The following is a 13,640-nucleotide window of genomic DNA, read 5'->3' on the forward strand; positions in this document are numbered from 1 at the left end:
AATCTGTAAAACATAAACACTCTTTAAAAAAAATACAACCCAATACCCAATACCATAATCATGCCTTAAACAATTCCCTAATTATCAAAGATGCAGTTCGTTTCAAGTCTGTAATTTTTTGATGAATATTATGAAAAGATTTAGTGATATATATTAATGTTATATATGAATGCTATATTCTAAAATATATTCATAAATTTCTATGTAAATTATGCACACAGATTTATTTATTCATTTGAATCATGATCCAAATAAAGTCCTCATAATGTGATTGGGATGCCTTTCTAAGTGGATATGGTTTTAAAATCTTCTTAGTAATTTCTGATTTGATTACTTTCTGATTTCTAACTTAATTTCATTGTGGTGATAGAATGTTATCAGTTAGTTCTTTTGAAATGTACCAAGGCTTTTTTTATGGCCTAATATGCAGACAAGTTCTTAAATATTTCATGCTTTCTTGAAAAGAATTTGTAATTCTCTTACTATTGAAAAGAATAAGTAATGCTCTTTTTATTGGTTGTGAGATTCTTTATTAGTCTATTAAATGACACTTTTAGCTTAATTTCTTTCTCTTTTCTTACATATGTATATATTTTTTTGACCAGACCAGGTTGTTTATCCTGTAGAGTTTTTCACTGCAGTGATCTTCCCTGTGGTGTAGTTCAACATATTCTACCTTTTTGGATCTTTGGATTTGTACAGTTGGTTAAATTCAGATTTGATTTTCTTTTTCCAGGGCAGTTCATTGATGGTGATTTGTTCCTTCATCATCAAGTTCATAATAGTTGTCTCTTTTGTGATGTTAGCAGCCATTGCTGTTCAGTGCCTAGGTCGCTTAGATTTATAAAGATGTTCTAGTTCCATTGTTCTTTCTTCACTTACTAGGTAGAATACCTCTGTAAGGAGAAACTTAACCTCCTTTTGTTATTTGTTTACTCAGTGATGCAGTTTACATATGGAAGGTGAGATTAGTGCCTATTTCCCTTTATTTACTGGTTTTCAATAAAGTAAATTTGTTCCACAGAGTAGTCGAGTAGTGATCATATCTTTTGTATAAATATGAGCTCATTGGATTAAATATATTTAATGTTTCCAAATATGGCACTTATTCTTACATGCAAATTGTTACACCTTTGGCCAGTGGAAGCCTTTTGGCACAACCACAGTAGTCCTTGATAGCTTTCTTGGTATCTGGATGAGAAGAAGTTGCAAGTTCATTGTATTGCTGGCAATTTTTTCAAGGAGCCTTGATTCCCTTTAGTAGGAAATGGTTAATTAGAGATAACAATCTAAATGCTGAGGGTATGCATTTCTAAAGAATTATTCATTATTTCTATTTATTTATTTGTTTGTTTTTGGTATCATTAATATACACTTACATGAGCAACATTGTGGTTACTAGATTCCCCCCATTATCAAGTCCCCACTACATACTCCATTACAGTCACTGTACATCAGCTTAGTAGAATGCTGTAGAGTCACTACTTGTCTTCTCTGTGTTATACTGCCTTCTCCAGGCCCCCCTGCTCTACATTATGTGTATTCATTATTTTTAAACCTTTCAGTGGACAGAACTAAGAAATTCATGTTTGTGTATTTTTATTTAAGATGAAATACATCATGAGTTTAAATTCATACTTCCAAATCAGATTGAAGACCGTAATTCAGCTTTTTCCCTCACATCTTTCTTCTTGAGAATTCCATTTTCTCAAGGACAGCAGGGATGGCAGAATTAGAATATCCCATATTAATAATTTGCTTTCTTCCTCATCAAGGGATCACAGAATAGCAATACTAACTAGCAATAATATGATGACTAGAACTAGAAAGAATTTATTAATTAACCTCATTGGTTATAGGTGTTCTGCCTTTTTTTAAATGGAAGTATACCTGATACACAGTATTATATTGGTTTCAAGTATACAACACAGTGGTTCAATAGTTACCATATTACTAAAGCCTCAGCACTAGTGCTGTTACTATCTGTCAACACAGGAAGATGTTACCGAATCATTGGCTATATTCTCCATGCTGTGCTACTATCCCCATGACCAACTTATATTATGATTGAGATTTTTGTGCCTCTTTATTCCTCTTCCCTACCCTTCCCCTCTGGTAGCCACAGGTCACTTCTCAGTGTATCTGAGTCTGCTATTGTTTTTTTCATTTTGTTTTGTGTTTAGATCCCACAAATAGGTGAAATCATGATATTTATCTTTCTCTGTATGGCTTATTTCACTTAGCATAATACCCTTTAGGTCCATCCATGTTTTTGCAAATGGAGGGATTTTTTTTAATGGCTGAATAATATTTCATTGTGTATATGTACCAAACTTCTTTATCCATTCATCCATGGATGGACACTTTGCTTCCATATTTTGTCTGTTGTAAATAATGCAGCAGTAAACTTAGGGGTGCATATATCTTTTCAAATCAGGGATTTGTTTTCTTTGGGCTAATGTCAATTTCAGTGAATCACTTTCTTTAATAAGGACTTGTCCATTTCTTTTAATTTGCATAGTTACTGACATAAGGTCACCTGTGCTTATATTATCTTTTAACCCTGCTGTCAATGTAGCCATGTTCTTTTCAGTCTTATTATTACTATTTCATTCTTTTCTTTTCTTCTTGCTTTATTTTCCCAGAAGTTTGTTGATTTCATTTTATTCTTTTCAAGGAACTTTTGTCTTGATTAATTTCTTAGTTTCTCATCTCCTTCCATTTTATTTGGATTTATTCTATTCTCTTTCCACATCCTGGCCTCCAACTTCTGGTAGATCATTTAGCTCATTATTTACCAGCCTTTCCAATAAAACATTTAAGCTTCTTAATTTCCATTTACTGTATTGTTAACATCAATTTGTTACGAACTAATTGTGATGTTTCTCTGATAGTTTTATGAACTTTTCATGCCATATTTTTGATATCTTCTTAAGATGATTCCTCCCAACCACATTTAGCTTTTCAATCTTGGTAATTTCCCCTTATTTATTGTGTACATTATAACTTCATATACAGTATGGATGTACCTAGTTTTGCACGTAGGGTATGTTTCTGAATATTTCTTTTTTTATGTCTCTGGTACTTCTTCTACAAGTCTTCTTTATATCTTAAGTTAGATTTATTGAGGTATAATTTACACACAGCAAATTCATGCCTGTTTTAGCCTTCAGTTTTATGAGATTTGACACATAAAGCCATAGATTCTTTACCACATTCATGATAAAGAAGTTTCTTCATCCTTCCAAATTTGCTCATGTCAGTTTGTAGTTATCCCTTCTACCATTCTTTCTGTGGTGCCAACCTTTTCTTTATTTTCAGACTAGATGGTTTCTCTGTGACCTCAGTTCCACAAATGTTACAATTTTGTAGATGATCTGGTACTTATTGTTGTTAGGGTGGGACTGGTGATCTTTACAAATGTACACACTATTTTCTTACCGAGTCTTTTTTTATTTTTTATTTTTGGTAAATTAAAATTTCTATGTATCATTTTTGCATTGTAACACTACTATCTGAATATATAAATTTCAAGTGTATGAGTTCTCTTGACCTCCCTACTTTTTAGTTCTGATTTTCAAGTTAAATATTAGTATACATTATCCTGAGTTTTACTCTACTACTTGAGGACATGTTTTGTTAATACTGGAATGTTAGAGAAACTTTAAAAAGTGCATAGTTTTTTTATTGTCAGCTTTCTTATTCATTTGTGGTTATTAATTTAGTGTACCTTGCTAATTTTAAGGCCATATGAAAATTCATTGCTGAGTATACTGTTTTATCAAAGGAATTGGGTTTGATTACCAAGAAATGATTAATACTGATTAAAAATGTTTCAACTGAGCTGCTAATATCAGCTCAATTGTTTTTTAAAATGTGGTGTTCTAAGTGTCTATGATAACTTTATTTCTTAGTATATATCTATAATTTATTGAATTGTTTTTTAAATGCTGTTCTGTAATTAAATGATAATACACATTTATGTTGGGGACAGTATTGCATATTTTAACTTAATTTAACCTCCTCATTACTTTCATGGACATTTAACAGTGGCGTACTAAACGTTTCTTTTCTCTTTTTACCTTTGTAGGTTATTTTAGTGTCTGCTAACAAATTGACTCGTTATATAGAACCATGCCAGTTAACAGAAGATTTTGGTGGCAGTCTAACCTATGATCACATGGACTGGTTAAATAAGAGGCTGGTTGGTATATTACAAAGAGATAAAATGTTACTGCATATAAATAAGACATATTTTGATGACTGTGTCATGTTAGTCTACTAGAATGTAGATTGTTTTCCTTTTTACAAAAATGAAGAAATGTAGTGCATACCACATGATAGCATAGTGCTTGAAGGCAAATATTCTGGAGTCTAACTCATGAGTGTTAGCTACTATTGTTGTCATTAGTAGTAGTATTACTAGTCAAAGTTGTAAATCCTTTAAGTAGAATAACAGAGTGCCATAATTTCCTGAGAGGTAATCTAGTTGATATACCATTTCAGAGAGGATATTTGAACACCAATGTGAGTTGAAAGAGCTATTTAACAGGTTAAGGTTTTCTTTTCTGAAAATATATCTTTGTCAGGCCAGACTTCTGAAATCTGATACTTCGTATAACTCAGCATTGTTTAATGAAATTGCTGGGGACAAAAAGAACAAATTTGAAATTAGCTCAGTTTAGATTATATGCTAATTTTTTTGAAGAGTAATGAACTTTTTGATATTTCAGAATGGATAATCTGTTCTCTTTCCACCGTATGAACAATAATATGTGAACAGTAATATCAGATAAATGAGTGTCCACTTTTTTAATAAACATACTTCCCTGAATTCATCTTTAGAAATATTTTAAGAAAATCATACTAAAATTATAACTAATTTATTTTTACATATGCTTGTATATAAAACTCTTTAACTATTACATGCAACCAGTATGGATTGGTGATAGAATAACATAAAGAAATGTTCTGTAGCTGAAATTAGAGAGTTAAAACTGGTATAAATAACATTACATGTATGTTTCTCAAGGAAACATAGGAATAAAAGTAAATTTATCTGAGGAATAAAAATAATTCCTTAAATGTATTTATATTTTTAAAATTCTTTATAGATTGAAATTATTAATTGCTTTAGGAAGTGATTATGTCTTTTCTCATATGCTATTGTGCTCTGATGGTTGAATTGTAGTAAATGACATCCAGAGAGGGAAAGGGAATCCCGCCTGACCCATTCTATTGATCTTAACTGAAAATCCTTATGTACACATTAACTTTTAAGATTATTCTTAATATGTTAGTAAAATCTCATATTGTAGGTTTTTGAGAAGTTTACAAAGGAATCTACATCATTATTAGATGAACTTGCTTTGATTAACAATGGAAATGATAAAGGAAATCAAGAAAAGGAAAGGTAGGTGGCTAGTGTTGTGCAGTTATACTCTTGCAAAGCTGTTACTGATAAAAGATACCTCTATTATTAATGCAAGCTGGAGTTAAACTCTTCTCCATTCAGTCAAAATTGACATACAAAAGTTAAATTCATTTTTTAATTTGTGAGAATTTGCTTTTCATGTGAAATGTATTGATTTGAACAAGTTTCTTTGCGAAAGACATTCCTTTGATGAATAGTAATATATTTACCTTTTTCTGACGCTGTAAAATAGATAGTTGCAAGAACAAGTTTTCAAAATGGAACAATTTTCTACCTTTTTAGAGTTCTGCTTTGCTTATAAAGATTATAGAAAAGATTGTGGCTTGAAATAAATTCATTGTAACCTTATTTAAATACTTTAGCTCTTAAATGCCTGTCTTGTTGAATTCCTGTATCCTTGTAAAACGTGATATTCATGAGTTCAACTTGGGGAATTTAGTATTTTATGACACTGGATGATGTAGTTGTTCAGTTGTATTATCTAAACATAATCACCTAGATTTATCATTTTAACAGATTTCCATTGAACTTTATAATCTTAATAGTTTTTATTTTTCTGTTGTTAGGCCAAGTCCCTCTCTCCAGGTAAAAAATCATTTTAGGAGGTAAATTAACTCCTTCTGGCTTTTCAATAACAGATTGGTCACTAGAATAGTAATTTTTCATTAGGAAATCTGAAAGAATCAACAGTTATCCTTGAACAAAGAAATCTGTTTAATTGCTTCCTTGGAACTTCCTGAACTTATATACCAGTGGGATACCTTTTTCTTCACCTAATCATATCTTGTTCAGTGTTTCGGGAGATGCTTTGGGAAATGCTAGTTAGCATGACTACATGAAGTAGCAAATAAATCTTGTATTCACCAGTCCCTCCCGAAGGAATTCAAGTGCTATTGCTTGCTTTCTTTGAAACCCTAGATAATGAAGTCCCTCCTCCTGCAAATTTTCATCACCTTCTTTATGTTAATCCTAAATATGTATCTAGTCTATGCAAGAGGTGAAGGCCTTGATCAACCAACAAAAGTGAAAAGACTTAGAGCAAAACCCATCAATTATTGCAGCAAGGTTCTAGGCTTTGATTTTCCATATACCATTTCTTTCTTTGATCTGCTTCCCATACGTATTTAAGAAAATGAAGGCCCTAGTCCAGCTGCAAATAAAACATAGTACAGTGAAGAGAATACAGCTGCTAGGGGACAGACACACACACACACACACACACACATGAATATTTGCAGCTCTCAAAGATTGCTGTAGATAAATTTAATTAGAGAATGGCTTCATGCATTTTTAATATTAAACACCTCAGGGTTATTATATAATAACAAATTTCATTTTGAAAAAATACTAAAGGACTCCTTTTGATATATTGAAACAATAATATAATTATTATATATAATGATTATTATATTTTTTCAAGTATATTTTGTGATGTATCAATATTTTTTTGGTTACTAGTATTTATCTGTAATGGGCTTCCTAATGCTTAAGATAAATTAGTCTAAATTAGTCTGTAAAACAGTATGCTTCAGATTTTCATATTTGTAGGCTTCTATTTTATGTATGTGTATGTATATATATATATATATATATAGATTGTGTGTGTGTGTGTGTATGATTTTCTTAAGTTGGATAGAAATAAAATTTTTAAAAATAACTCTTTTGTTGCTTACCAGGTCTGTGGATTTAAACTTTCTTCCGTCAGTTGATCCTGAAACAGTTCTTCAGACAGGTAAGATGAAAAAACATATTTATCAGTAATAATCATAATCCAGTAAATCAACCATATATTGATTGGTTCATGAAATAAACATTGAGCATGTATTATGTGATAGAAACTTGAGGGGAGAATTTTCAGACTGCTTTTTAATTTAACATAACAGTGTGTTAATATAATCTAAAATATTGTTTGGAAATAATAAGCAGTGATTATCTCTTCCTTGAAATATTTGGATTCTTCTCTGTGAAATGCAGATAAAAATTTCTAGTTTATTGGGTTGCTGTGAGAGTTATTGAATGCTCATTATGTTCTCGCATTTTATTTTTATGTGTTTTCATGTTTCATTCTCTTAACTCTTTAAGATAATTACTGTTATTTTCTCTACTTTTTACTTGAGGAAGTCAAAGCTTAGACATAGAAAAAACTTGATCAAGATCAAGTACCTAGTAAGCTCTATCACTACAGCACTAAAAACAGGTCTGATTCCAAAGCCACTAGCTATATTGTTTTACACTCACGCATAGCACCTTGCAATGACTTTGCACATACTATGTGTTGAGTGCTTCATGGTATGTATACTCCAGCGGAGATATATCTAATAGTGGTTCACAGAGTCTAGGAGAATACATTGGAATTCTTTTAAGTGAAAATACCTTAATTTTATTTCTAATAATAGTTCATAATACTAATCATCTTGTGTATCAGACACTGTTCTAAGCACTTTACGTATGTTAACACATTTATCCTTAACTACAACCCAGTGAAATAGGTACTGTTATTAACCCAGTTTTAAGATGGAGAAATTGAAGCATAAAAAGGTTCAGCAACTTATGCAGGTTATGCTAGTAACTGGTAATGCTAGAGGTGAGACTTGAACCAAATCAGTTTGGTTTCAAAGTATGGTCTTTGAAATCCTTCTGTGGTGCTACTTCTTTAATGGAAATGGTATCCACAAGGAAAGCATTAAGGGTAACAGTAGTCAAAGCAGAAAAAACAATTGTGTTCTCATCTTGATGGCTTTTATGAATATGTAATATAAAGGATATGTGTATGTACATAGAGACAGACTGCCTAACCCTTTAAAATAGGTGTTCTTCTAATTATAAAATGTAATGAAGAGTAAAGAGAAATTTTGAGCATTTTTGTTGTATTGATTCAGTTGTCCTAAGTTTTTTTGGTATGATATAGATCTTATTTCCTTAGTGAACAAAGAAATAATTGTGATCTCTAAATTACTACATGTTAGAAGGTACAATACTATCAGTAAAAATGCGCTGTAGGTTTAAAATTTAATTCCATATTTATATTTAACATTTTGATTGCTGATTTAGCCATTAAATTAAGAAGCTTTTTAAATTTGTATTTTAAAATAACCTCGTAAGTCATTAAGTCCTTTTTTATATGCTCCTCTTAAAGTAGGAATAGAAAAAGTATAAAATGGAGAGGTTTAGAACCATCTTGGATATGTCTTAGAAACTGGAAATGCTTTAAAATCATATTAAAAATTGTGTTTCTGAATGTTGAAAGCAATTTACATTTAGGATATTTTCCTGAATAAAGATGAAGAGAAGATAATTTAAATGTTTACATATGTTTTTGTCCCCTAAGTAATAATTGGTTATAGTATTATCATGGAACAACAATTTTTAATTCATTCACTTTTAAGATAATATACTTACAGTTTTAGATGTTTCACATTCTGCAGTTTTATTTCTTGGAGTTTGCTGTATCTGAGTAACATTGGATGCAATTCTCACATTAGTGTGGCCCCTTGTGAATCAGTTATATGTTGTAGAGATTCTGTAAATAGAGGTTATTTAAATATTTTATACCAATAATAAAGACTGAAAAGTTTTCCTTTAATCATGTATTTGCTACACCATCAACTTTTCGTTTAGGTGCTATCATTAAGGGTATGGATTAATACCGAAATCCTATAACACACTACTTAATATTGATTAGTATCATCAGATAGTAATTTCAGAGTACAATTGTACTCTACAGGGAAAGAGGATTGGCTGGCACAGTATCTTGAGTAACGAATACATCAATAACAGGAATGTGATAGATAGATACATAAAGAAAAAATAAGTATGTATTTGCTATATAGCATAGCATATATAGATAACTAAGCAAATATACTGTATAGTATGTCTGTGTGCATGTGTGTATGCATGAATGCAGTTTTTCTATTCATTTCAATATAAACTTAAAAATTGCATTTCATTTCTTATGACTTAGTAGGTTAGTAGGTAGACAAACAGATAGTTTCTAAAAATAAGAGACTAGAATTGAGAAGATTGAGAACTATATTATTTATGTATATTAATCATAAGTATCTTTCATTCATAAAGGGCATGAATTGTTATCCGAATTACAGCAGCGTCGATTTAATGGCTCAGATGGAGGGGTATCCTGGTCTCCTATGGACGATGAACTGCTTGCACAGCCACAGGTTATGAAATTACTAGATTCACTGCGAGAGCAATATACCCGCTACCAGGAAGTTTGTAGGCAACGTAGTAAGCGTACACAGTTAGAAGAAATTCAGCAGAAGGTGATGCAGGTAGGTATCTGACTTGAATATATTTAATTCTTTAAAATCTAAATGTTAGTTTTTAAAAAACAATTTCTACTCTCATTTTATACTAAGCTTTATTTATACTGTATAGAGAACCTTAGACATATCAAACTGCACTCAATCTATTTTTAATTATGTACATTTTTACAAACAGAATTTACATCAAAATTATATTATTTCTACTGACATTCTAATGACATTGAGCATTCAGCACTCTGTCAGAATGAACTTGGAAATAACTACTTGTTGGAAACATCATTAAATATTTTATACCAATGTGGTCTCAGTGTTTTCTTGTAATAAATAACATTTTATCATTGATATTGGATTTATTCTTAATTCCTAGTAACTTGCTAGTTTTCTGTTCATTTGGGCATTATAAAGAGTTTTCTATCCCAGCAGAATGATAATGTAATATAAGTAATTATAATATTAAATTCATTATTTAAGATACTGTTAGAAAACTTTAAATGTATTTAATACTTATGAATTTTTAGTTCCTTTTAAAACTGATTTTTATAAGAAAAGTAGGCTAAAAATACTAAAAATCAATACTAAAGAAGACATCCTGTCATTTAGAATACATTCTGGATATTCGTCTGTTGAATTATTAAAAAATAAATCATAAATATTTTACTTAAAAAAGTCCAGATTAGAAAAGTCCTGATGTTTTTGTCTAGATTCACTCTTTCGTTAGATGAATATTTATTAAGTGCTCATCATGTAGAAGACATTGTGCTAGGTTTTCTACAAAATGTAAAGGTAGACTTGGTGTTTGCAATCATTAAGCCTCAGGGAAGAACATGTTAAGTGTCACAAGCACATGACTGAAGTTTTGTGGCCATTACTTGAGCTTGTCTTCTAAGAATGTGTAAGATTTCACCAGGGACCTCCTTTAGGTTTTAAATGAGCACTGGCATTTTGTGGAAGAGAAAGTAGGACATGAATAAACAATAGCATGAAATCCCAACCTAATGTCGAGGAAAAAGGAAACACTGGGAACCACAGAAGTTTTTGGCCTTAGAATCAAAGAGCATGGTCAGCAGTTATGATCTGAATCTCAGTCCCTCCACTTAGTTGCTGTGCTATCATGGTCACATTATTCACACTTGAGCCTCAGGCCGACTTCCTTCTCTCCTTCTCCCCTCTCCTCTCTTGATGTCTCTTCCTTCCTCCTTTTAATAACTAAAACAGGGGTTGCAAGACCTGTTTTGAAAGTTTTCTTCAAAGAACCCAGTGCTTAATTAATGGTAGCTGCTGTTATTTCCATTGAATTAGACTCGACTCGAGAAGCCTAGTTTAGTTGTTGGCAAACTTTTTTTTTAAGAGCTCTAAAGGTTTTTTTATTTTATTAAAGTATCATTGATATACAGTCTTATGTTAGTTTCAAATATACAACATAATGGTTCAGCAGTTACCCATATTATTAAATCCTCATTCCTTCTAGTGCAGCTATTATCTATCAGTGTAGTAAGATGTTACAGAATCATTGACTATATTCTCAGTCCTGTATTACTGTCCCCGTGACCAACTTTTATGGTGATTGTGAATTATTGTGCTCCTTTATTCTATTCTCCCCGCCAGCCCTCCTCACTAGTGCCTTCTCGGTGTCTGTGAGTCTACTGCTATTTTGTTCCTTCTGTTTTGCTTTGTTTTTGTACTCCAAAAATAAGTGAAATCATACAGTATCTGTCTTTCTCTGCCAGGCTTATTTCACTGAGCATAATACCCTCTAGCTCCATCCATGTTGTTCCATATGGCAGGATTTCTTTTCTTTTTATGGCTGAATAATATCCCATTGTGTACTGCTTCTTCTATATCAATTCATCTATTGATGGACAGTTATGTTGTTTCCATATTTTGGCTATTCCAAGTAGTGCAGTGATAAACATAGGGGTGCATATATGTCTTTTCAAATCAGAGATTTTGTTTTCTTCAGGTAAATTCCTTTGAAGTGGAATTACTAGACTGAATAGTATTTCTTTTTTAGTCTTTTGAGGAACCTCCATATTGCTTTCAACAGTGGTTGAACCAATCCATCAACAGTAGAGGAGGGTTCTCATTCTCATTTCTCCTCATCCTTTCCAGCATTTGTAATTTCTTGTCTTTCGGGTGTTGGTCATCCTAACTGGTGTGAGGTGATAGCTCATTGTGGTGTGGTTTTTATTTGCATTTCCCTGATGATTAGTGATGTGGAGCATCTTTTTATGTGCCTGTTGGCCATTTGTATTTCTTCTTTGGAGAATATCTGTTCAGGTCCTCACCCCATTTTTAAATCAGGTTATTTGTGTTTTGGGTGCTTAGGCATATGATATCTTTATATATTTTGGATGTTAACCCTTTATCAGATCAGTTGCTTATGCATATATTCTCCCATACTGTGGGATGCCTTTTTGTTCTGCTGATAGTGTCCTTTGTTGTACAGAAGCTTTTTAATTTGATACAGTCCCACTTGTTCATTTTTGCTTTTGTTTCCCTTGCCCAATAAGATGTGTACAGGAAAAAACTACTTATGCTTTTATATTCAATAAATTTTTGTCTCTGTTTTCTTCAGTTTTATGGTTATGTGACCTACATTCAGGTCTTTGATCCATTTCAAGTTTACTTCAGTGTATGGAGTTGGACAGTAATCCAGTTCATTCCCTTGCATGCAGCTGTCCAGGTTTGCCAACAGCAGCTGCTGAAAAGGCTGTCATTTCCTCATTGCATATTCATAGATCCTTTATCATGTTAATTGGCCATATATGCTTGAGTTTATATCTGGCCTCACCAGGCTGTTCCTTTGGTCTATGGGTGTGCTCTTGTGCCAGTACTAAATTGTCTTGATTACTGTGGCTTTGTAGTAGAGCTTGAAGTCGGGGAGTGTAATAATCCCCCCCGCTTTATTCTTCCTTCTCAGGATTGCTTTAACTATTTGGGGTCTTTTGTGTTTCCATATGAATTTTAGAACTATTTATTCTAGTTAATTGAATAATGCTGTTGGCATTTTGATAGGGATTGCATTGAATCTGCATTGGGCAGGATGGCCATTTTGGCAATATTAATTCTTCCTATCCATGAGCATGGGGTAGATTTCCATTACTGGTGTTTTCTTTAAATTCTCTCATGAGTGTCTATCTCTTTCTTAAATTCTTCCCTGAGGTCTTGAATATCTTTTCTGCAGCTCCATGAGCATGTTTATGATTTTTATTTTGAAATTTTTTTCAGGAAAATTGATGAGTCCAGTTTCACTTGGCCCTTTTTCTGGTGTTTGTGGGATTTTGGGTTATACCACGTTTTTTTGAAGTTTCATATTTATAAAAATAACTTGGTGTAGGCGGCCCCCTCTGGTGCCCAGAACTCTACTCTCTGGACCTTCCCATAACGTGGAGCGATGGCAGGGGTCACAGGCGAGCGATGCTGTGCCTGCTGGGAAGAGAGAGCTCTTTCCTGCTTCCCGACTGTAGTGCCTGCCTCCACTGCCAGGGCCAGGGGGCCAAGTGTGCAGGGAGGAGCCTCTTTGCTATGCCCTTGTAGCTGCCTTAGGCAGAGCCACCCTCTAGCTGGCCTAGCACAATGGCCAAGGGCAGTAGGTTTGCAACCTGGTTCCGGCCAGTAGGAAGGAGCAACAGGCTGCATATCAGAGCTACGTTGCCAGCAAGGGGGATGGAGCTCCTGAAAGTTCCCAACCTGCTGGGCTGTGTGCGCCAGGACAATTTTGTCCACCTGTCCTTTCTCTTGACCTGCAAGCTCTATGAAATCCTTGCCCCTTTAGCAGCCCTCTCGCTTTTGGGAAGTCTCTCAGAGTGCCTGCCTTTCTTTTGTCCTGGGACAGCCAGTTGTGGGTACCTGTTCTCCACAAGCAGCTGGAATCTCAAGTCTCTCCAAGTATTCTACCTGTCTTACCTTTTCAACCTCACTAATCT

At 33.0% G+C, this 13,640-nt stretch overlaps 1 protein-coding gene across 4 annotated transcripts in view; it reads left to right on the forward strand.

The window, feature by feature from the left end:
* Window positions 1–13,640, forward strand: part of SESTD1 (SEC14 and spectrin domain containing 1) — a 152,454-nt gene that overhangs the window by 94,148 nt on the left and 44,666 nt on the right. For all 4 annotated transcript variants that reach the window (XM_036879369.2, XM_057503833.1, XM_036879370.2 and 1 more), the window contains 4 exons: window positions 4,091–4,204; window positions 5,319–5,413; window positions 7,111–7,166; window positions 9,509–9,720. In XM_036879369.2, coding sequence (XP_036735264.1) covers window positions 4,091–4,204; window positions 5,319–5,413; window positions 7,111–7,166; window positions 9,509–9,720 — 477 coding nt within the window. The remainder of the gene's footprint in view (window positions 1–4,090; window positions 4,205–5,318; window positions 5,414–7,110; window positions 7,167–9,508; window positions 9,721–13,640) is intronic.

The sequence above is a fragment of the Manis pentadactyla genome, chromosome 6, assembly GCF_030020395.1.
Source record: "Manis pentadactyla isolate mManPen7 chromosome 6, mManPen7.hap1, whole genome shotgun sequence".
Lineage (NCBI taxonomy): Eukaryota > Metazoa > Chordata > Mammalia > Pholidota > Manidae > Manis > Manis pentadactyla.